General features: G+C 44.8%; 1 protein-coding gene across 1 annotated transcript in view; it reads left to right on the top strand.

Annotated features, from left to right (window-relative positions):
* LOC122379521 (lipase 3-like) overlaps positions 1-24,106 on the top strand; it is a 32,210-nt gene extending 8,104 nt beyond the window's left edge. Inside the window, exons 4-10 of the mRNA XM_043361797.1 lie at positions 591-705; positions 3,319-3,416; positions 6,057-6,202; positions 6,449-6,607; positions 8,379-8,463; positions 8,686-8,828; positions 23,635-24,106. Coding sequence (XP_043217732.1) covers positions 591-705; positions 3,319-3,416; positions 6,057-6,202; positions 6,449-6,607; positions 8,379-8,463; positions 8,686-8,828; positions 23,635-23,892 — 1,004 coding nt within the window. The 3' untranslated portion in view covers positions 23,893-24,106. The remainder of the gene's footprint in view (positions 1-590; positions 706-3,318; positions 3,417-6,056; positions 6,203-6,448; positions 6,608-8,378; positions 8,464-8,685; positions 8,829-23,634) is intronic.
* Positions 24,107-24,314: the final 208 nt, after the last annotated feature.

Here is a 24,314-nt window from a genome sequence, read left to right as displayed (position 1 = left end):
CTAAGACTTTGTTGCTTTGCAAATTTATCTTTTTTTGCATCGAAGAGCTTTGGAATGTCTGTTAAATGCAAAATATTATATCTGTAATGATAGGAATTGATTCAGTGAGGCCTTCATAATCGGACATTGTGGGTTTGACGACTTTTTGCCCCACCAACGTCCCTGGAAAAGCTCCACCCATGTCCCCCACACCTTTGATCCAACTTGATTACTAGCTCGTCACTAGAACCTCGCTGCTTCTGTATCGCGCCCCCCGCGCGCCATGCACTACTCCCCGTTCTTGACCATGAATATTTTATTTTTGACACCAAAAATATCCAGTCAGCTGAAAAATATAAAATGTATCGCATTTCACATGTACCCTTCTACCCAATGGGAATTAAAAAAAAATTCTCGAACTTGAAAAAATCTGATAATTTAAAAAAGGCTATTGAACCTACGGATGATTGATAATTTACTGAATACTGATAGATGAACAAGGAATACTGGGCGAGATATCACTTTCCCTTAACGCGAAAGGCATCTGTCCTAAGTATCATAATTTCAAATAAATTATTATACAAAATAACACCCGATTCCTTTCGTTGCAGCATTTATGCTATCGGATGCCGGCTATGACGTATGGCTGGGAAACAATAGGGGAAATTTATACTCGCAGAGACACGTCAACCTGGAAACTGATACTAGGGAATACTGGAACTTCACGTGAGTAACTTCAATTTTCTCAGTTCTGTCTTCCACTGGACAGAAGGGATTTCAAGCGCAGTTTTTAAGGTGAGCTGTCCACATGCTTTCCCTTTTTCGGTCTTATATCCAATTACATTCCTACATGCACTTACACGCGTGTGCACTGTGCATTGTGCAATGTGTATTTGCATGCCTTACTGCATACCGTATTGAACGGCAGATTTTCTTGTTCTAAATACTAGTTGCCGATTGATCAGTATTCCCTGGCAGCGTTCCGGAAGGTACTGGCGTGATTTGGTTGTAAGCTTATTGAATAAAGAAACGAAAATGGGGACGTTTGTCTTCATGGGGAGGCCTGAATTAAAAAAACGGTTTGAAAAGTGCATTCGGAGAGTATAGAACGACGACTTACGAGGTAAAAACTGCTTGCCAATAAGTCTGCAGAGGGGACCTATCATTTGCTACTTGTTTTGTTACTTTCGGTTTAGGAGTCTTGTGAATTGTTCAAATGTTTCGAACTGATGCCAGGTGACTATATACGATAAAGCATGTTGTACGATAAAGCATGTTCGAGAAAAAAAAACTTAAAATTGTTCAACAAACTTGGTCGTTTTGACGAGATATGCCAAAATTGTCTTAACCCTCGCCCGCACATGCCATTTTCCCATCCTAGAACGCACATGGGGGGGGGGGTTGCCACCCCCCCCCCCCGCGCCATTTCGTTCCTGTTGGAGATAGAGCTTAGCAGTAAAGACCAAAAAGATTCTTTGGGAAGAGACGAATCCAATGATACCCAGTTTCACCTTCTCAGGTCAGTCATTGACCTTCCCGGTCAGGTCAAACTAAAAAATGTTGCCTGTTTTGGGTCACCGTTGGATATCAAGTGCGCTGCTTATCAAATACCGATGACGATGCTGTTTTCTGGTGCCAAGCCAGCTAGAACCTCTTTGTCACACTATCCGACCAGAATTTTGCTGCTGAGGTCATTTCAGGTCAAGTTAGGTCAAGGTCAATTATATGTGTTTGTACTTTGTATGTCTGTGTGTGTCTGTGTGTATACTGATGTGTGTACCGATTGTTTTTGGGTCCATATCACATGAAATCATGATCTGAGAAGCTTTTACCAAAAATGCAGTCAAAAAACTTCACAAAAAGTAAATTCAGCTGGCCTAAAACGCAATTATCTTAGATGACCTAGGTTGACCTTGACCCTGACCTTGACCCCTGTACATCGTCGAACAACATGTTCCATGATAGGTGGGAGGTAGGGGAGAACGGGGTCAATTGTAACATTTTTTGCATTTCATCATCTGGTGCAAACACGTTTGCAGTTATAACACTCTTTCTTTTATTTTCAGAAACTATGATGTTTTGTCTTTAAAATACAGTTAAAACATTTCCGAAATAACTTATTTTTTGGGTCAAAATTGTTGTCCGAAAAAGTCAATTCATCTGTTACAATTCACCCCAGATACGGGGTCAAAAGTAACACCACCCGGGGACAATTGTAACATGCTAATTTACAGGCTACAGCAACACAATTTTTCCCAAAACTTTGATTTAACGAAAGTATTGAACACTTGTTCATCTTCCCAGACTTGGTAGAGACGGTTCTTCTCAGGAAAAAAGGCTTAAAACCTTGCACTTATACAGGGGTTGGATGGACCTCCTCTCTCTCGGTTTTTTGCAAATAAATCGCGTAAAAAGCTGCCGATTGCGACAAAACTTACAGTTCTCTTAATTCTAGCAATGTTTCAACTCCCTTGAAAATTTGACGACTTTGACATAATGCCCACTGACCTAAAACCTGTTACATTTGACCCCTGCAAAAATGTTACAATTGTCCCCGTCTCGCCTTGACATATTTTAGACGAAACTGGCGCAAAAAGATGTTGCATGTACAACATTTAATGCTTTCAATTTATGGACAACAAGCCTGCCGACGCTTACACAACGTCTGAAGTCGATATCTTTTCAATGGCGGGAATGAGCTAATCAAATATAACGGTATAAAAATTTACAAAATGTACTCAAAAACACATTACTGTGCACAGCAATCGACATACCCGGCACTTTCGCTTCAAACTCCGTTGGGAAAGGCAGTATAGAATTGCGCATTTTCGGTCTTAACATCAGCTCATTCCATTGGTAAGTTTATGAATTATTAACACTGTTACAATTGCCCCGTGTTACATTTGACCCCGCTCTCCAGACTGGCAAAAAAGGCCGAAATCAGGGTGTCAAAAGCTCACAAGGCCCATGGCAAACGCAAGATGTTGAGAATTGGCCATTTGGGTCATGACATGACCTGAATAACAAGGTCATATCTCCGAAACCAAAAATCACAGAAACTTGAAATTTTCAGTGGACATCAAGAAAGGATAGACAAGCAGCTATACGAAAAATCAGCCTTCTAGCTCTAAAAACGTTGAGTGCAGAGCAGAAAGACTGCCTGGGGGGGTGGCAACCACCCCCCCCCCCCCATGTGCGGGCGAGGGTTAAGCACTGGCCTGTTTTAGCGCCGAAATGTAATTCATGTGATTTTGTTTTAACGATGTTGATTTTTTCGAGTTAAAAATGTCCCCTACGAAAATACCTGTTCTCGTATAATCCTGCTTTTTATCATTCCAGAGCCGATTCATATGCCAAATATGACAATCCAGCTTTCATCGATTACATCCTGCAAAACACCGGAGAAAATGAGCTGTTCTACGTTGGTTACTCGATAAGTAAGTAGGTACGTATGTACATTTCCAGAAATATTCCAAATATATAAGCATGTTGTAATTAATATAGATGTCACTGTTCCGATGCTGAGAATGAGAGTGAGGATACCGAGTCTAATCCCATCATTACTACTAACCAGTAAAACGCCTGTTGGGCGAAGAACGAGCGAGCGAGATAGTGAGCCATGCACGGGCGGAAGGGCGAGAGGGTACTTCCAATGAGGCTTGTGCAAAGCACCCTTCTAACCGGTCGCTAGCGGTGTGCCAAATTTGAACGCAATCGGCCCAGCCATTCCTGAGATCTGGAAGCGGCATTCTGCACGTGCGCACGTGCAAACGGGGTCCAAACTGACTTTTGCACGGCCCCCTACTAACCGGTCCCCAACCGTGTACCAAATTTGAGCGCAATCGGCCCAGCCGTTCTCGAGATCTGGAAGCGCCCCCTGCACGTGCGCACGTGCAGCAGCACCCTAACCGCAACACATGGGAATGCATTGCCTGATGGGTGCCTACCTGTATGCCAAGTTTCAGCGAAATCGCCCCAGAAATTACTGAGTTACTGAAATGGGAACAAATTTGGCACCTCTTCTTTTTGTATTTTGCACGTGCAGTGGGGGTCACTCGCATAGATCAAGAGTATCCGACCTTTGGTAGAAACTAGAAGGGATGCAGCTACCCTACAAAAATTACCGCAAGACAATCGCCCAAGCGGCTGCTGAGATATGAGCCTCTCAAAATCGCTACTTTTGCAAAACAGCTTGAACATCCTTGACTTTTCACGTGGCACGTGCCACGACGGTCACTGATATGTGTCAAAAGTAGTCAATTACGGGGTAGAAGGGATGGGGCTACCCAGCAAAAAAAAGACCGCAGCCCAATCGGTCCAGCGGTTGCTAAGATATAGGCCTCTCAAAAGCGTTACAGGCCGGGCCGCTCATACTGAGATTTTTCCGTTACCTATATTGTACTTGAAAAAGACTTCGCTTCGCTCGCTGCGCTCGCTCGCTCGTAATTATATCTGGATTTGGTTGATATTCCGTTTGCGCTGTTATGATTGGCTGCATTAATTTTTTCACTTCATTTGTATTTCGAATGGAAATTTTATCGTAAACTACAACAACACTGTAACAATATCATAAACAACTCCTGATATTCAACAAATAGAAATGAGTAGTTATGGCAAAGAAGTGAACCAAATAAGCTAACTACTAGGTAAGCTAACTACTAGGTCGTTCAATAAGTAAGGTAAAATGTACCATAGTTCATTTATATGAGGAATTCAAGCAAAATCAAATATGCCATCTGAATCTTTGAACAATTTTCTACACAACCTTCGAAACTGTTTTTGGGAGTTTGGCTCATTGTCCGAACACGGTCGATGTGAAAACATTGATGCAGCAGAGTTCCGTTCTAAAAATCCCCGGTTTGTCACGCGAGCCAAAATTCACCTCAAAATGAGTGAGTTGACCCTGATGACGCTATTGCCATTAGCAATGCTTGCTGGTGAACAGCTGGTACGATTTCAACAAGAACACAGCAGTGTAAGAGACAAAGTTCTAGAGCAGGGTAGACTTTTGCCCGCAGGCCTCTCTGGACTTGGCACAATCTGTAAAGTTGGGGAGCTGATTATGGAGACCCGAAGCATCTGTGTGGCTGCTTTCATTAACATGAGGGTGAAGTGTTATGTCGGAACAGTTCTAGGCATCATCAGATATGCTTTATATTTACAAGGTCATCACGAGGTTAATAAAGCCAAACCAAACAGCTCACTGAACAACAGAAGGACGCCCAGCGAGACATCAGTGTGGGATCGGCTTTGCTTAAGCAGTACAGGAAAGCTGAAGTACAGCCGTGATCTGGCGCCGTCCCACTTGAACCTGTTTGGAGCCCTATCGCCTTTGGATCACCGGAATCTTAACTGATCAGAAAATCGATAAAATAATCAAGACATGGCTTTGGAATAGCAATAAGGAGTTTTCCAAGCAGGATTTCAACGCCGGGTGGAGTGGTGGGATAAGCGCGTGCGCCTGAACGGTGATTGGATGTAGGTGCCAGTTCCGAAGGCTTGGGAGGCTGTCCGAAGAGACCTGCTAACAAATGCTTATAGCCAATTTGTAGACGATGTTTCAATGAACATATGTTGCTAGTTTTGTGTCGTTTCATCAAATGTGGACTGAAATACGTGTGATTTTACCTTACTTATTGAACGACCTAGTACTATTGATTATGATATGATTGATTATGATACTACCATGATTTTGTTGCAATGCAAGTTTGGGCAAGTAGGCCCTTCGAATAAACGGTAAAGTTCATGCACGTGCGCACGTGCAAGGATTGCTTCCACATCTCGAGAACGGCTGAAACAATTGCGATCTATTTTTTTTTTTTGTATGTGTAATGTGTGTGTGTGTACCATTACGCACAAATTGCACTAACGCACATGCAGGGTGCCGCTTCTGCATCTCAAGAATAGCTGGTCCAGTCGGACTGAGTTTAGGTACGCCGTAAGAGGGGTGGCTCGCAGTTTAGTTGGGGGTACCGCTCTTGATAGTTAAAGGCACTTTGCTGGTAGTATGACGATTCATGAGCTGATGTAATTCATGGTGGCGGGGTCGAAATCCCACTTCACTTGAATTCCGCCAGGCACATGGTCTTTTTGGGCTATGATGAATTATTACCCGTCCTACAACACCAAGGTACGGCTGATGGTCGCCATGGCTCCTATCTCCACAAGAATGTACTACCGGAGTTTCGCGAAGAAAATGGTGCCTATTAGAGTACCGCTCCACGTGAGTTTACCAGGAGGTCTATCAAGTCTCTGGTCAGCATATTGACATTTAAACTGATCAGATTTGTACGTCTGATTCAGTGTGCAGTGCGGAATGCAATAGCGCTCTTTGTTTTCCTGAAAGTACGTCGTCTTTATTGTTCCAAGTTCCTTTCTTATGCGTCATCATTCATTGTGTCATGTTGACAATCAATTTTCCATCAATCAGGCATATCCACAATACTAAGTCAGTTCCGTAACTTTCCAGAGGCTGGCCGAATTCTTCGGCATGTACGAGACGATGCCTTACGATCCCAAAAACGGGCGGATCGGGAAGATATTCTGCAACAAATACGCGCCGACCAAGCCTATTTGCGCTATACTGTTCTTCATGTACGCCGGCTGGGACCCGAAACAGCTGGATAAGGTAGGTACTGGTATCCCCGGAGTTTCGCGCAGATTTGTTCGTGGTGTATTATGGGGGTATCTCAAGAATTATTCACGGCACTTACGCCTAGAATGCGTCGACTCTTACGTTATCAATAAAAAACGGAACTTAGGCGAAAAGTGTTGGTCTATTTCTAACAACCTGCGTTTACAATACCGTCTGGTAACTGCCCTCACACTCGCTAGGAGCCTGTTGATAATATTGGTGATCTATAAAATGATATATTTCAGGAACTGGTTTTTAAATCCCTTCTGCCGCCTCCCAGTACCCGTTATCTTACTTTAAGGGACCCTCCCACCTTAACATTAGATTTGAGTTGAGATAGCCAAAATGGGGTCCCTGGCTCACAATTATCGGTTTCGGCACTCACAACATCGAGAAATGTCTTAAATTGGAAATATTGAATTTCAAAATTGCAGCATTTTGATTCAGAGGGGCTAATGCATTGGAATACCCCTCTGAATGTGTGACGTCAGCGCAGATATCTAACGATTTTTAAATGTTTGACTAAACGTTTTGTAGCACGCGGTGGTATATGCTGCTTTGCGCGCAACAAGTGCCGCACTTTCAGCTGCCAAACTATTGCTTCCAAATAAAGTCGCTAGGAACAGCGGAGATCCCAAAAAGTAAAAGTATAATGTCTTGAAAACCGGTGAATATTTTTCGGTGAACTTTGGTAGATATTCGTTTTCGCTCTTTCTGAACCGAGCGACATCACTTTCATGCCAATTCATAAACTTTTTTGAGGGTGGGAGGGTCCCTTTAAGTGAAAACCAAAACTAAGTAGTTTTGGTGCCAAGCTGTCAGAAGCGGTTGAACCGTACTACGAATACCCGTCACGACGCATACTGGTTGACCTGACCTGACCTGACCCGACCTGGTCTAAATGCTTAAAGACATCATCTGTGATCAAAACTAACACGATATTCGTGATCAGCACCCCGAAAAACCCCTTAGCAGCCACACTTTACGACTTTCTAACAGGTCCCGATTTTCCCGACTTTGGGTCATTGACCTGACCTGGAAGGTCAACCAATGACCTAGGACCTTAAAATTGGGTATCATCGGCTTCCTCTCGTCACGGGCAACACGCTCCTTTTTTCCGCGAAGCTCTAGCTCGATCAGGGGCCAAACGGCAAGGGGGGGGGGTCCAACCGACCCCCCCCCCCCTACACATTAGAAGCTGGCAAACGCCGCACACATGCGAGGGTTAAGAGGAAACAATTATTTACCTAGTTCGGTTTGACAGTACAAGGCGTAAAACAATCTGGTATTCAAAATAGCCTTGTTATACAAATAGGTACAGAAGCAACGTGTACCAATCCCATCGCCTTTTTTCTTCCACCCGTATAATTGATCGCATAGGGGATGTACTGAGTAGAAGCCGGAGCCGGAGCCGCCGGAGCCGGAGCCGCCGGAGCCGGATCATTATACTCGGAGCCGGAGCCGGAGCCGGAGCCGCCATGACATTTCACCCGGAGCCGGAGCCGGAGCCGGAGCCGATTTTTTTCTCCGGAGCCGGAGCCGGAGCCGGAGCCGTCTGAAATTTCCACGGCTCCGCATCCCTGGTTAGAAGGATGGTTTGCACAAACCCGTTGGAAGTACCCTCTCGCCCTTCCGCACGTGCAGGGCTCACTATCTCGCTCGCTCGTTCTTCGCCCAAAAGGCGTTTTACTGGTTTATATACATACACTGTGGGTCAAGTCTTGTTCCTCTTGTATATTTGTTATGGTGATCTATTGGGTTTCAGTACTCTCTACCCGTGATCCTGACACACGTGCCGGCCGGCTGTGGCAACATGGTAATCCAGCAGCTGGACCAGGCCATCAAGTCAGGTAAGCTGTTTAGTAGGTGATTTACACACCTTTTTTATTGACGTCAGGGGGCAGTGGTAACACTATCCGAAATCTGACTGGAACGTTTTGGTATATATGTGTACTGATCAAAGTACAGTAACCTTTTGTTTGTTTAATAGAAATGGTTCACCTGTTTTTTTTTCTTGGCAAAATGATAGAGTCTTGCCGGCTCAGCCTTTCGGTTTTTGTTCCGCTTTGCAGGGAATTTTCAGCGTTTCGACTATGGCCCTAGGAGAAACCAACAAGCATATGGGCAACCCCATCCAACGCTCTACTACCCAGAAAATGTCACCGCACCCGTGGTTTTGCTCTTTGGCAAAAACGACAAGGTCGCCGACCGGCGGGTCAGTACTCCAGGGGTCACGTAATTAGTCTGCTGCGTAGGGGCAAACCAATCTCCTGGATGGTCTTGTCTGATATATATATATATATATATATATATATATATATATATATATATATATATATATATATATATATATATATATATATATATATATATATATATATATATATATATATATATATTATTTGAGATACATTCGAAGGCTCAGTAATTTTGATTGTTTACATTGCAACCAGTGAAAAATACCCCGATTTATTGTCCTGGTGAAACACGACCAATTTTGTCAGCGTTGCCCTTCTGATCTTTCTGATTTTCTAACAAAAGTGTATCGGTGGGTCATCCTAGTAATGCCCCATTGCAGTAGTAAGACCCTTTGAAAAGGAGCGCACTTGCAAGACATGCCATTTATTTTCCCAATTACGGAACACTGCTCCTTGTTGTGACTGTGACATTTTTTTCAGATTAGAGTAGAGACGTTCTTTCACTGACTCCACTGTTCTTCCAATGCTAGATTGAAGTGAAACACCCGCAGTTTATCAGCGGTGGCGAAAAGTGACTTTAAGTTCTCAGAATCTGCTTCAACTAGCGCTAAATGTCTTTACACATCTCTCGTCGTGCTCTGCAGCAAAAAGCCAAAAGGCCCAATACGCAGAGACCTTTCTCATGCCATACCCATTGGTAAGAATGTCGCCAGCCTGCTCCTTGGAGATGCCCATTCTTACCGCTATCTGATGAGGTCACAGTCTTTGATCCAGCATCCACACCCCTAGAGGAGGGTCAATGTTTTCTGATTTCGTCACATTCTACGGCGTTTTTTGATATTTGTTCATTTTGGACGCTGTTCCTGCCCTGCTTGAAATTAGCAGCTCAAACCTAAACAGTGCCGTATGATGGGCCACAACCAATAAGTTTAATTTCAGGCCCTTTTTAATTTCAGATGAAGGCATGGCTTTGAAATTGCAATACTTTATAAAAGCTCGGTTCTCGATTTTCTCCCTTTTCACCGAACGCGGAATCTTCTTCACTTTAACAGGCTCTAAAAACGAAACGAAAAGGACTAGGACTTCAAAACTTGGTGTACACACCTAAGAATAGTGGCAAAATGTGTGACCAAATTTTCATTAACCTGCGTCACATGTAACTGTGTTAGGCTCAAAACTTTTCATTCACCCCACGTAAATTTTCGCATTTATACCCCCCAAAATCCCTCTATGTAAATATTGACTGAGATCAACCAAATTTGCATAGGGGAGAGATCTCCTGAGGGCCCATCTACCCTGTAAATTTAGCGTTTCTAAGTGCCATAGGAGGCAATAGCCAGGGGGGTTCGTACCTACACCCCCCCCCCCCCTGACTGTTCGTGTTATGGAAAAGGCCCTGGCCTGACGAGGGTTAATAGATAAGAATAACTATTGATAAATGATACAGCTAACATTTAACACCACATCAAAATAAAGTCTGGTTGAAACGGTTCTTGGGGAGTTGGTTGAAAGTACGCGGCGCCTCCGGGATTCGAACCCTCGATATACGAATATTTAGTCCAAGACATGTAGTTATGTAGTTCAAAGGTAGTGTGCCACCTTTGAAAGATTTCCCATTTTATTTTTCCTAGGATAAGAAGCTTCTGTTTTTACCTAATATCGCAAAAAAAAAATAAAAAATGGGCCTGGAATAGTGCCTTTTTCGCCTAAAAGTTTATCGGTTTTTCGATATGTATATTGTATAACAACTGTATTGGGCTGACCTGCAAACAGGCGTCGGCAACAATCGCGAATGCGGCGCACATGTGACAATAAGCAAAGGTCATTATAGAGTTACGACGGGAATGAGTTACGGGAATGAGTTATCAGCTGTCTAACCGTAGACAACACAATGTCGAGCCTTAAACTGTAAGCCTGTATTGGTATTGTTTCTTTTATTTGGCTGTCGAACATTATTTATGGTTTGAAATATGGCATATTTACGTCTGGACAACGAGTTGCGTTGGAGAGGCCGGAAATAGTGGCGATTTCAGGACCGCAAGAATGGACCGTCATTGGAATGATTCTTTTTTAAACCGTGCACTGCTTTCGGCCGGAATTTAATAGTTACTACAAAATATTTTGTTATTACGTTTCCACCAAGAATGAATGCCATCATGGCTAAATTTTCAACATTATTGCATTTTGTCAAGAAGCATATAGTGCTGTGATATTGCAGTTTTAGCGCGTTTGTTACAAAATATGAAGCGAATAAGCGTCAGTGTAATTCATCAACAGTGCCAGAAGTTAACTTGAGGGAAAGCGCTAATTGCTCTTGTCCATCCACTAAAATTTATTAAATATTTTGCTTTGTGTATTCCAAAAGGAGAGGGAACTATTTCATTTGTGCCTTCATGTCAGAATTGAAGGTGGATCATTAAATTTTCAACGCAGTTTACAAACAAGCATTTGGTCTTTCTCATTTATAAGCAGTGGCTAAGAAAAGGTTGATCAATCCTGAAGTTCAGTCATCGTACCTCAACTTCGCAGCAAGATCCCCAAGGACAGAGGATATATTATACATGTCCTGTAAATCAAAACAAACAAGCATTTGGTCTTTCTTGTATATAAGCAGTGGCTAAGAAAAGGTTGATCAATCCTGAAGTTCAGTCATCATACCACAACTTGGCAGCAAGATCCGCCAAGGACGGAGGATATATTGTAAACCTGTCCTGTTAATCAAAACATTTTTGTGCCTTCAAAGGCTTAAGTTACCTGTGGTGTGTTCGAAGTTAGGCTATATGGCCGTTTTTGTTGTATGTTTATGTGGAGATTGAATATAACTGTGACCCTGTGCTTGTTTGTATACTTACGGTCAAACAGGGAACAGCACATTCACATAACATACTCACCTAGCACCTAACTCATAGCTGTACCCTGCAGGATCTGTACTTGTTCATGTCTCGAGCATTAACAAAGCACTAAAGTAGCTTAGTAATCATTTCCCACATTTTCTGAGCATCTAACATGACATACAGTAGTGCAGAGCAGCTTCAGAGAAGAAACACTTTAAATGCACAGACTCACACCAGCCACCCAATGAGCCAGTTCCTCAGTTGACTGTTTCCCTGGACGCAGCTTGGCAATGTGAGCTAACTTTTGGCAAGTTGAAGGTTAGCAGGTAAGATTGAGTTAGGGTGAGTACCTACCTATAACTGGGTGCTACTGCCATGCAGGTCTTGGGTAGGCTGCAAATATGTGTGATGATTGAGGTTAGGTCAGCTGTCAGGTTAGTCAGGTTCAGGTATGCTCATTGCTCAGGTCACATTTTTATGGACATTTGGCAAACTAAAAAACTAACAATCTGATCTAAGCTAACTCGACTAAACATACACAACTACTGAGTACTGACTATAGGAACTGAGCACCTAACTACTTGTGCCTACATCTCATACCATGTCAAAGTAGAGTTCCTTGGTGGAAGATTACCCTCAGTACTTTTTATCCCAGCCCTGTGAAGAAAACTAATACTTCTAAGCTCTGAGTCACTGCTGGCCATCCACAGGAAGAAACGCTGAGACTGAGAGCTTTGCCATTGTATATTGGACCAATAATGACTATAACGAATGACTATGAACACATAATATGATCACATCGTTGCATGGATTGTCATATTGACAATTTTACTACAATCCTTTTTTCAAGAAATACAGAGATGATGATTAACATCATAGTCAACATAAAGTGGATTTAGTGATCCAAGCTTTCTCCTCCAGTAGCAATGGAATGATCGCATGTTTCATTTGCCAGACACTGAGTACCTGATGCACATTTCTGCATAGCATCAGCATAGTAAAACTGCCCAAGTCCATTCATTCTAGATTTTAACTTGATAGTTAGCACTAATTTATCTTGCTGTTGTAAGTTATAATTCAATATTCATACCAATACATCAATATGCGCTCGCGGCTCATCAGTCAACATTTTCTGGCATGATCCTGCTCAGCGTGCTCTTCAGTATCACTCCAAGGTCTGCAATATTATAGCTTGTTTTTGGACAATAAGCTCTTTTAATTTTACTTTTTCTTGCTGATATATGAGCCCGATCAACTTGCGTTTATCAACCAAAATTTCTTGACTTGTTCAACTTGATATTGATATTGCTCAGTAGTCAGGACCTCTGTCAGCCTCCTGAATACTTCAGATTGTTTTCAGTCAACATGCTTCTTAAATATGATATAAGTCAATCTTAAGGGATTCAAAACATCCAACAAAACGACGCACAAGAGCAAGAAAACCACCAGATAAACTAAAAAATGGCCTTGGAACAGAGCCAAGTGGTGCTCCATTTGTTTGTTTACAATGATTGTAGTGCTGATGTATTTTTAGGACTCTGAACGTCGGCTTATAAAAAAAATGAAACGTTTTTACAAAAGTTGTAAGGCAAGTAATATTTATCTGAAAGAACTAAAATATTCAAAAGCCAAACACTATGAAATACATGAATCGGAACGAAAAAGTAACCCAAAAATCCAGCCTAATCACCGGCTCCTAAAACTGCAACACAATCAGCACTTTTCCCCGCAACTCGTTGTCCAGACGTAAAAATGCTGAAATATGATTATATGTAAAATAATTGATAAGAAAAAGCCGTCTCTTAACCCGCGCCCCGTAGGGGGGGGCCGAAACGGCCCCCCCTGTCCTTTTTGGTCGATATCTCCTAAACGGCTGGAGATATCGCCACCAAACTTTCAGGACCCCTCCGGGCATCAATTTTACACATTGTGACCAAAAATTTTTCCAGAGGCTGTGATAGGTTGGCCACAAATGACGTCAGAGTGACGTCATGTTCTATCATTTTCGACCGAAAAAAGACCTTCGCGAGAAGACCTGTCAGGCCTACAGCTTTGAAGATACAGAAAAATGATCAAGACATAAAAGGTGTAGAATTGACAGGGCTACAAAACTGCTATCTCGGATTTTTGAAATTTTTGAGTTTTGATCCCCAAAAATCAAAAAAGCATTTTTTTGGATATATTAGCCAAAAAATCCGAAAAGTTTTTTGAGTTTCGAAAAAAACCGGAATATATGTGATAGTACCTACCGTCTTCTATCTACATACTAAATTTCAGATCGATACCTCGTTTTTTGGCCAAGTTAGAGCGAAAAAAACTGTTCAAAAATGATGACGTCAAATTTTCAAACTCAATTTTTGGCAATTCTAGAACTCGTAGAGCAAAACAAAGACCACCATTAGACTCCCCGTGACGAGCTGCATCGAATGGATACCCATTTTATGCAAAAATATCAACTTTGAAATTTGACCTAATTTGACCTGACCTTGACCTGACCTTCACCAAAACGTGACCTAGGCTGGCCCCAAAGGCTGCCTAACCCACATAATCGCATTTGTCATGTAAAATGGACCATAAAACATGTATCACACGACACATTCATATTGTGACCCCCGGTGACCTGACCTCGCTGTGACCTGACCTGGTATCAGTGACCTCAGATAGCAAAGTATGTGTTTGACGAACAATATACCATCGATGGTTTTCAATAAATTACCAATTTACTCGATTTCACAGCACATTTCTTGAATTGCCTGTGAACGGTGAAAACCTGACCTTTGACCTGACCTGTGACGTCATCGGTTTGACCTAGGTCAATGAAATTTGGTCACAAGGTAGTTCCCGGGTAGGGCTATCAAACGCCGTTTGAATTTTGAAAATCGGCCGGTAACTTTCCGAGATCTTAGGGGGGGGCCGAAACGGCCCCCCCCCTACGGGTGGTAGGGTCCGCCGGTAGCCCTACGGGGCGCGGGTTAAGTTATGACCCCATTTCACCACACGCAAGTGGCAGAAATGACAATGATCAGCTGACGCATTTTTCTTGGCCGAAGTCGGAGCGCGCGGCCCGACGCACCACCACCGCACCACAAAGTATGAGCAGAAGCCGCGCCCAAAGCCAGGGCCCCGGTAACGTGAGGTAGCCGAGTCGGGGCAGCGTGCGCTGACCCAAGCCGGGGCCGCAGTTTTGGGCGCGGTCTACCGCATCCCCGCGGGCAGCCCCGGGCTATCACATGACACCGGGAGAACGCGCGGCCCCGGCTTGGGTCAGCGCACGCTGCCCCGACTCGGCTACCTCACGTTACCGGGGCCCTGGCTTTGGGCGCGGTCTACCGCACCACCTAACAGGCGTGTTCGAAACCGCAGGAGATGATGATGAACGGGTTTATCGAAACTTGATTGGATGAGCATATCGGTAATAGCGATTTCAGTGTGTGCATTTATTGTTCATAGTGGTGTGAAATGTGGTTGGGGTACGACCGACAACCCGTCGGGGCGAATTTCGCACTGGGGTACTCAAAATTTGAAGAATTTAAGACGTTTCCATGAGTTTTGAAGGTATGGATAAGTTCTAAAAATCCGGTTCTCCTTATCTGGGCCATTAACTCCATACGGTCCAGGAAAGCTGGCACACTACCTTTAACCTTTGCGGGCCTGGGGGACGTTTATCGTCCCATCCTCTGACGATAACTCCCGAACGGTTAGGGATAGTGTTGGTCATTAAATCGTATAAAGTTGAATTAGTTAACGGTGCATTTGATCATAACTATTTAATTGTAATTTAGTAAATAGTAGCGATGAAGGCAAAGGAGACTATTAAGACTAAGACTATTCTTTAGAGTCTTAAGACTATTTTCAAAAGATTTTAGACAATTGTGTTGTATTTTAATTTTGTTGCGCATTCATGAGCGATGCGCATTCTCAAATTCCGTGGCGATTATGACTTGTAATGAAAGGTCGTTACTGCACCGGTTTTCCGATCTTGCATCAGTAGCGGCGGAACACCTTCAATTAAAGGGGACACTGCCGAGTTTTAGTCCCATTCTTTCCATGCATCGCTCATAGCGTTATGTTAAAATGTCAAAATCAAAGGGGGGGGGGGGCACGGTGCCCCGGTGCCCTCCCCGTTCCGCCGCCTATGCCTAGCATTCCTAGTTCCATCAGCATACCAGGCTTTCCCCGTTCATGCAAAAAAAATGTCATAAAGTCTCTCTATTCTAGCATAAAAATATTCAAAACACCAGCTTCGTTTATTAGTTATGGGAGCTTTCGAAAGCTGTTCGTCTTTCTTCGTCAGCCTGTCTTAAAGGTAGTGTGCCAGCTTTCCTGGACCGTATGGAGTTAATGGCCCAGATAAGGAGAACCAGATTTTTAGAACTTATCCATACCTTCAAAACTCATGGAAACGTCTTAAATTCTTCAAATTTTGAGTACCCCAGTGCGAAATTCGCCACGACGGGTTGTCGGTCGTACCCCAACCCAGTGTTCCATTTTTCAGACCTTTTGGTGGCAAATCACACCTAATGGGGAAAATATTTTCATCCCTAAAATATGAATGACCGACTTTACTTCATCTCTGAAAAGAGTTTCATGTATTCCCAACAGCCAATTCACATGTCACCTGACAATGGATGCACCCACATCCTTTTGTTCCACACCCTGTCAAGATCCTGACATGAAATCCTTGTTGATCAGTTGGCATAAAAATTGGCATTACACCATTTTGCAAAAATACTGCAGTTATTTGCTTTCTTTTTTCTCATCCTAAGATTTTTTTTCTTCATCGGCACACCCAACCAATATCCAATTTTAGAACACTGCCCCAACCACATTTCACACCACTATGAACAATAAATGCACACACTGAAATCGCTATTACCGATATGCTCATCCAATCAAGTTTCGATAAACCCGTTCATCATCTCCTGCGGTTTCGAACACGCCTGTTAGGTGGTGCGGTAGACCGCGCCCAAAGCCAGGGCCCCGGTAACGTGAGGTAGCCGAGTCGGGGCAGCGTGCGCTGACCCAAGCCGGGGCCGCGCGTCCTCCCGGTGTCATGTGATAGCCCGGGGCTGCCCGCGGGGATGCGGTAGACCGCGCCCAAAGCTGCGGCCCCGGCTTGGGTCAGCGCACGCCAGGGACGTAGCCAAGGGGGGGGGGCGGAGGGGGCGCCCGCCCCTCCCTTGGGGTTTTCAGGAGGCCCCCCCCCCCCCGAAAGGATTCAGGCCAACGTGGGCCGAAGGCCCACGTTGGCCTGAATCCTTTCGGCCTGAATCCAACGTGGGCCTTCGGCCCACGTTGGCCAAAATCACGTCGGAGGCGAACGAAATTCACGCGGGAATCTAAACAATGACGTCAGAACAATCAGGGCCCTCTGACCAGCCTGACAAGTGACAGCTAGGGCCCTTCTCATCTCCTGTGAATAACCACTAGTGTCTGTGTCTGACCGCTAGGGCCCCTCTGACTCCTCAGTAGAGAGGAGGCCCTCTGTGGGTTGGAGGCCCTGTGTAGAGAGGAGGCCCCCTTAGAGAGGAGACCCCCTGTAGAGAGGAGGCCCTCGGCAAAAAGGAGGCCCTCGGCAAAAAAGAGGCCCTCTGTAAAAAGAGGCCCTCTGTAAAAAAGGAGGCCCTCTGTAGAGAGCAGGCCCTCTGTAAAGAGGAAACCGTCTGAAATCAGAAGGCCCTTTGAAGAGAGGAGGCCCTCTGTAGAGAGGAGATCGTCTGAAGAGAGGAGGCCCTCTGTAGAGAGGAGATCGTCTGAAGAGAGGAGGCCCTCTGTAGAGGAGGACTCCCTCAGTAGAAAGGAGGTCCTCTGTAGGTAGGAGGCCGTCTGTAGAGTGAAGGCCCTCTGAAGAGAGGAGGCCCTTTGCAGAGATTAGGTCCTCTGTACAGAGGAGGTCCTGTGTAGAGACGAGACTCTGAAGAGAGGAGGCCCTACAAAGATAGGAAGCCCTCTGTAGAGAGGAGGTCCCTGTAGAGACTAGAGAGGGGGCCCTCTGTAGAGAGGATGCCCTCTGTAAAGGAGGCCCTCTGGAGAGAAAGACACCCTCAGCAGAGAGGAGGCCCTCTGTAGATAAGAGGCAATCTGTAGAGAGGAAGCCCTCTGTAGATAAGAGGCCCTCTGTGGGCAGGAGGCCCCCGGTAGTCAAAGACAGCGTCGTATATTAAGTACATAGAGTGGAGGCCCACTGTAAGCAAATTACCTTCCGGCTTCTGTTCCCTGCTACTCTCTATAGAGAGTTCTCAACTGAGAACTCAGGAAACTGCACAGAATAGACTCCCAACCGCGTCGCCGCCCACTGCACTGTAGGAAGGGACAGGGGAGGAGGTCCTCTGTAAACAGAAGGCCCTATCCTATGTAGACAAATTATTTGTATAAATGCGCTCAGAGAAATCATGCCGGGTGCAGTCAACGATTTTGCCGTCAACGGCTTATCTGCAGTGGCCGCAAAAACTGCCAAAATAGCCGATATTTTCGGAAACCAGTTTTCGGCAATAACTTTCGTCTAAAAATTTGCACGAACTTCCCTTTACCAGCATCGTGTTCCTCTCGTCAAGACGTGTGGAATTAACTATCAATTGACCTTGAAAGGTCAACTTGAAAATTTGGCCTCAGGTCAAGGTCATGACCTGACCGATAAGGGCTAAGTTCCATATCAGTCCACCCGTATCGTCGAGCCAAACACAACTAAGGTGTATTCATCGCTCTAGCATGCCTCTATCAAAAGTTATTCGCGAAAAGTCAGATACCATTGGTGACCTGAGATGACCTCCGGGTTATAAAAAGGGGTCACGGGTGCAATGTTCATGTTCAGTGTGTCAAAGATATAGTAATTCAGTGTTTTAGAGTGCTTATAATGACTTCCGTCTAAAAAGGCGACTTTCAATTTAAGGTCGCAAAATTGACCTGACTTTATGTCATCGATATCAAAATTCCAAGACATACATTTTTTTTTGCATTTTGTCGCTCTTGTGCATTTGCATCTCTGAAAGTTTCAAAGCGTTTGGTCACTCCGTGTACCTTTGGCAGACATTGAAACTTATGTAGTGAGGTCATTTGACCTGACCTGGTGACCTGACTTTAAGTGACCAGGGTCTGAAATTTTCACAACATATGTAGAAACCAGTATAACGCCTTTTGGGGCGACTAACGGAGCGAGCGAGAGGGTGGGCCTTGCACGTGCGAAATTGCGAGGGGGTACCTCCAACTGACTTGTGCACGGCACCCTACTAGCCGGTCTCTAGCGATGTGCCAAATTTGGGCACAATCGGCCCAGCCGTTCTCGAGATCTGGAAGCGGCACCCTGCACGTGCGCACGTGCAAAATGGGTCCCAACTGACTTGTGTACGGCACCCTACTAACCGGTCCCTAACCGTGTACCAAATTTGAGCGCAATCGGTCGAGCCGTTCTCGAGATCTGAAAACGACCCCTGCACGTGCGCACGTGCAGCAGCACCCCAACTCTGGCACATGGATATGCAGTGCCTAGTGGGTGCCTACCTACATGCCAACTTTCAGCGCACTCGGCCAAGTAGTTACCGAGATATTGCAACAATTACAAAACTGACACCTCTTCGTTTTGCACGTGGCACGAGCATAAGGGGTCACCCACATGCATCGGGAATAGTCCAATACTTGGTAGAAGGAATGAAGCTACCCTACAAAAATTACCGCGTGTAAATCGGTCAAGCGGTTGCTGAGATATAAGCCTCGCAAAAGCGTCCGCACGGCCGGCCGGCCGGCCGGCCGCTCATACTCAGAAATTTCCGTTAAAGGGACCCTCCCACCTTCAAAAAAGTTTATGAATTGGCATGAAAGTGATGTTGCTCGGTTCAGAAAGAGCGAAAACGAATATCTACCAAATTTCACCGAAAAATATTCACCGGTTTTCAAGATATTAGACTTTTACTTTTGTTTACTTTTTGGGATCTCCGCTGTTTCTAGCGACTTTATTTTAGAAGTGCGGCGTTTGCGGCAGATGTTGCGCGCAAATAGCATATACCACCGCGTGCTACAAAACGTTTTAGTCAAACATTTAAAAATCGTTAGATATCTGCGCTGACGTCACACATTCAGAGGGGTATTCCTAAGCATTAGCCCCTCTGAATCAAAATGCTGCAATTTTGAAATTCAATATTTCCGATTTAAGGCATTTCTCGATGTTGTGAGTGCCGAAACCGGTAATTGTGAGCCAGGGACCCCATTTTGGCTATCTCAACTCAAATCTAATGTTAAGGTGGGAGGGTCCCTTTAATCTAAGGAAAGACTACGCTCGCTTCGCTCGCTCCGTAATGATGTAGGATAAAGTGTGGTGCGCCGCCGTTTTTGAGATATTCACGGTAAACTGCAGGGGGTGTTTAACACCCCCCCCCCCCGGCAGGGCGCGGGTTAATGCATGAACACAGCAGCCCATTTCTGTAATATATAGTTACCTGTGGCTGTGTTGGTATTTTTACGATGCATGCAATTACCCAAACCATTTATCAGACCGTGGTGATATTCCCATAGCCATGCTTCGCACAACTCATAGTAATTTATTTGACCGGGAAATTAATATTTACCTATCCATCGATTTGTTTGTTTCATCTACGGCGTAAATGAAGCAAACCACCTGGACCTAGGAAAATTTACTAACGAAACCATGTTTTACTTACAGCAAGTAAACGTGGCATCATTCACACAGAAAGAATTGATAACCGTATAGTTTCAATCTTGCAGACGTCAGTCAGGTCAGAATCGTGACAAGCCTATTGGAAAATATAATGAACTGTGTCCTGCTTCGAGTAAACGAGTCAAAATCACCCAATTCTTTCTGAATTACGTCAGATTAGCTGATCTGTAAGCACCCAGGTGGCATTTACTGACAGTGGCACCGGGAAGGATCATCTGAGGTGAGGTGAGGTCATCAACAGTTTTTAGCCAATAAATCACGACATGATGGGGCTAAATAGTTGTAAGTGTACCAAACCGTTCGCCTGGTCATGACGCGCCGATTGGTACCCAGCGTGACCTTCCTAGGTCAGATTTTGAAGTTGACCTATCTATGTAGGTCGTTATAAACCATATTATTTGTTATGACCTCTGGCGACCTCAATATTGACCTGACCCAAAAAAGTTGTTTACAAAAGTTGTAAGTCGTTCAACGAACTATCAAACGCCGTTGCCGTTTGTCGCTACGATTCGTGCTTTTCGAGTTCTGACGAGGGCCAAAAAGGCCCCCGCCCGATTCAGAGTCTTTCAGAGCCCGCCCGGAATACGGTTAAGCGCTTGAACGATATATGATAATACACCAAGTGTTACTCTGGCCGTCATCCAGTATCCACCCATTCCTCGCAGATCCTTCCCCTCCTGCTGCGGTCCGGCCGCCGTCGCCGCCGCCGGCGGCGCCCGAGTTTTTTTTTTTTTGCCAATTACCATGCCACTCGGAGACTTGTGATATGCGTATGTTTCTTACCGCTGCAGCGGTTAGAATAAAGAAACATACCAGTGCGCTGGCCATATGAAAGCTGAACAAAAGTCTGCATTATATTGTATATGTAATTATGTAGGCATGAGACCCTCTGTAGAAAGGAGGCCCCTTTAGGGAGGAGGCCCTCTGTAGAAAGGAGGCCCCCGGGATTCCTCCGCCCCTCCCTTGGCCAAATCCTAGCTACGTGCCTGGCGCACGCTGCCCTGACTCGGCTACCTCACGTTACCGGGGCCCTGGCTTTGGGCGCGGCTTCTGCTCATACTTTGTGGTGAGGTGGTGGTGCGTGGGGCCGCGCGCTCTGACTTCGGCCAAGAAAAATGCGTCAGCTGATCATTGTCATTTCTGCCACTTGCGTGTGGTGATATTGGGTCATAACTTAAGAGACGGCTTTTCATATCAATTATTTTACATATAATCATATTTCAAACCATAAATAATGTTCGACAGCCAAATAAAAGAAACATAACCAATACAGGCTTACAGTCTAAGGCTCGACATTGTGTTGTCTACGATTAGACAGCTGATAACTCATTCCCGTACGTCGTAACTCTATAATGACCTTTGCTTATTGTCACATGTGCGTCGCATTCGCGATTGTTGCCGACGCCTGTTTGCAGGTCAGCCCACTACAGTTGTTATACATATCGAAAAACCGATAAACTTTTAAGCGAAAAAGGCACTATTCCAGGCCCATTTTTGATTTTTTTTGCGATATTAGGTAAAAACAGAAGCTTCTTATCCTAGGAAAAATAAAATGGGAAATCTTTCAAAGGTGGCACACTACCTTTAAAAAGCACTTAAAACACACATAATACACCAGGTAAAGACAAGATTGTGTCAAAAAATGACGAGTTACCGAACGAGGTATGTGTGAAACGATGTCGCGCCTTTTCGCACAGAAATTCATTACTGTTTTTTTTTTTGTACATTTTTGGTCATTAGAAGTGTTTGATCTTGTCTTTACCTGGTGTATTATGTGTGTTTTAAGTGCTTTTTGAGACAGGCTGACGAAGAAAGACGAACGTCTTTCGAAAGCTCCCATAATTAATAAACGAAACTGGTGTTTTGAATATTTTTATGCTAGAATGTCTCTGTCCCAGCTAAACAATAACATCTATAGAAGTCTCTCTGCTCCCATTCTCACCACTCTGCTCCCTAACGGGGCGAGTGGTGAGAATGGGATACCCAATTCCCATTCCCGATACCCAATTCACTCGCTGCACTGCTCACGGACGATTCACGGAAGTAAGCACTCAAAAGTATGTAGGCGCCAAATACCTGCTAATGTATCGCTAAAAATGCAACTCCTAACCTAACCTACCCAGCCTAAACTAACCCAACCCAAACGAACCCAACCTAACCCATAGATAGGGTAAGGGCGGGTAAGAGTACGCGGGCGATAAGAGTACGCATCAGCTGTTTCGGTTGCTTAGCAACGCGGGTTTGTCGAGTTCATGAAGTGACATGAAGCCGCCAGTGCGTGCTTGTCACCAACGGAACGTGGGCGTTGAGCGGCGACGCTGTTGAGTTTAAGGCGATAAATATTATTTTCGAGCGTTATGATATTATTATGGTATGGTACAATAATTTTGATACTTGTCAGTTGAGATAAGGTACATTTCCGTGATTGTCGTGGGAAACTTGTGAGGTTATCTGGGGAAATACTGTGCAGTGCAATATTCTGTTTGCGAAGTTTTGCACAACGTTTCGGGGTTGTTTTGTGCGCGAATTGCATGTACGGTAAGAGGACGCACTGTTCAGGAGGGTAAGAGTACGCAGAATTATATACTAAATCGAATATACAGAAATATAAGATTATTAATCTATCGCTCAATGACGTTTGTTTTGTATGTATATCATCAATGGAGCACTGTGATGCAGATGCGTACCCGAAATTCTTCCAAATACGAGTTATTCTCCCTTTTGATTGTGCATTTTTTTAAGAAACACACGACATGATTAGTTCCTGATTTATAGACTTGAAAGATTTATTTTATGTTTTTCTTTTTGGATACTAGAATTAACTTAAATGCCTTCTGAGTTTGAAGTTAAGCATTTGGACAGTACAAACTGCATAGGTGTGTGTTCATATGCTTGCGTACTCCACCCGCCTGGCGTGCGTACTCTTACACACCCGATATGGTAAGAGTACGCAACTGCAGCGGTTCAGAAAATGTCAGTTTTAGACCACTTCCATTTACGCTAAAGGATCGTTGCCCCATGGGTTGATGGCTAATTCAATGAACTTTAATATTCCCTATTTGCGATTTCTTTCTTTCAAATATTAAACAAATGAGAGCAAGAAATCCACTAAGTGCGTACTCTTATACGACTTCACCCTACTCTTGTCCGCGCGTACTTTATACCTTACGCACATTGGCGATAAGTACTTTTGTCCTACGTACATTTCCTGGGACCTGGCGTACATTTGCCAGGCGTACTTTTCCGATCCGTTTGTCGGCAGCCCGCCTTGCCAGCGGCGCCCTCTGTCGGCGCCACTGAACTGACCGAGGCCTGTTTCAGGACGTGGCCTCGCTGGCCAGCCGGCTGCCGAACCTGGTGGCCAGCCAGCAGGTGGCCTGGCCGCTGTGGCAGCACCTGGACTTCCTCTGGGGTATCGACGCCGACCGGTTGGTGTACAGACATGTGCTCCAGTACCTGGCCGACTGGGCGCCCGGCGGGAGAGCCGCGCGCTCAGTCACCGCGCCCGCCGCCGGCGCACCACGGCATCCATCACCGACTGACACCAGCAGCGGGCGGGCTGATCCCGAACAGGTGTAGTGGAGCGGAGTCAGCCTCAGGAGCGCCAGCCCGTGACAGCGACTTGACGGTCAGCGTAACTGCATTCAGTCAATATACACAGCCACAGGCCTTGCCGGCCGATTGACTAGCAATGAATGCGTCTTGTTTAAGTGCAGCAATAGCCACAACGACGGTGGCTCAAGGAAAATAAAGACATGGTGCAATGTCGTGGAATAAACTTGCATCAAAGTAGCCATACTTGTTTGCAGCTAATATTTGCAATGTTTGTAATTAACTATGTAAATTTATCTCAGGCATTTATCCGGTCTTAGGGCAACCTGTCAAGACATGGCACTGGTAACTGGCAACGATTATCACGAATGATACGATTAACAAACGCACATACCTACACAAGACCGTTCCAAAGCAGTGTTCGCAGCATTAAAATTGCGCTGGCAATA

This window comes from Amphibalanus amphitrite, unplaced genomic scaffold (assembly GCF_019059575.1).
Source record: "Amphibalanus amphitrite isolate SeventyFive unplaced genomic scaffold, NRLGWU_Aamphi_draft 000079F_arrow, whole genome shotgun sequence".
Taxonomy (NCBI): domain Eukaryota; kingdom Metazoa; phylum Arthropoda; class Thecostraca; order Balanomorpha; family Balanidae; genus Amphibalanus; species Amphibalanus amphitrite.
Note: the sequence above shows the minus strand (reverse complement) of the source record. Positions and strands in the feature narration are given on the sequence as shown.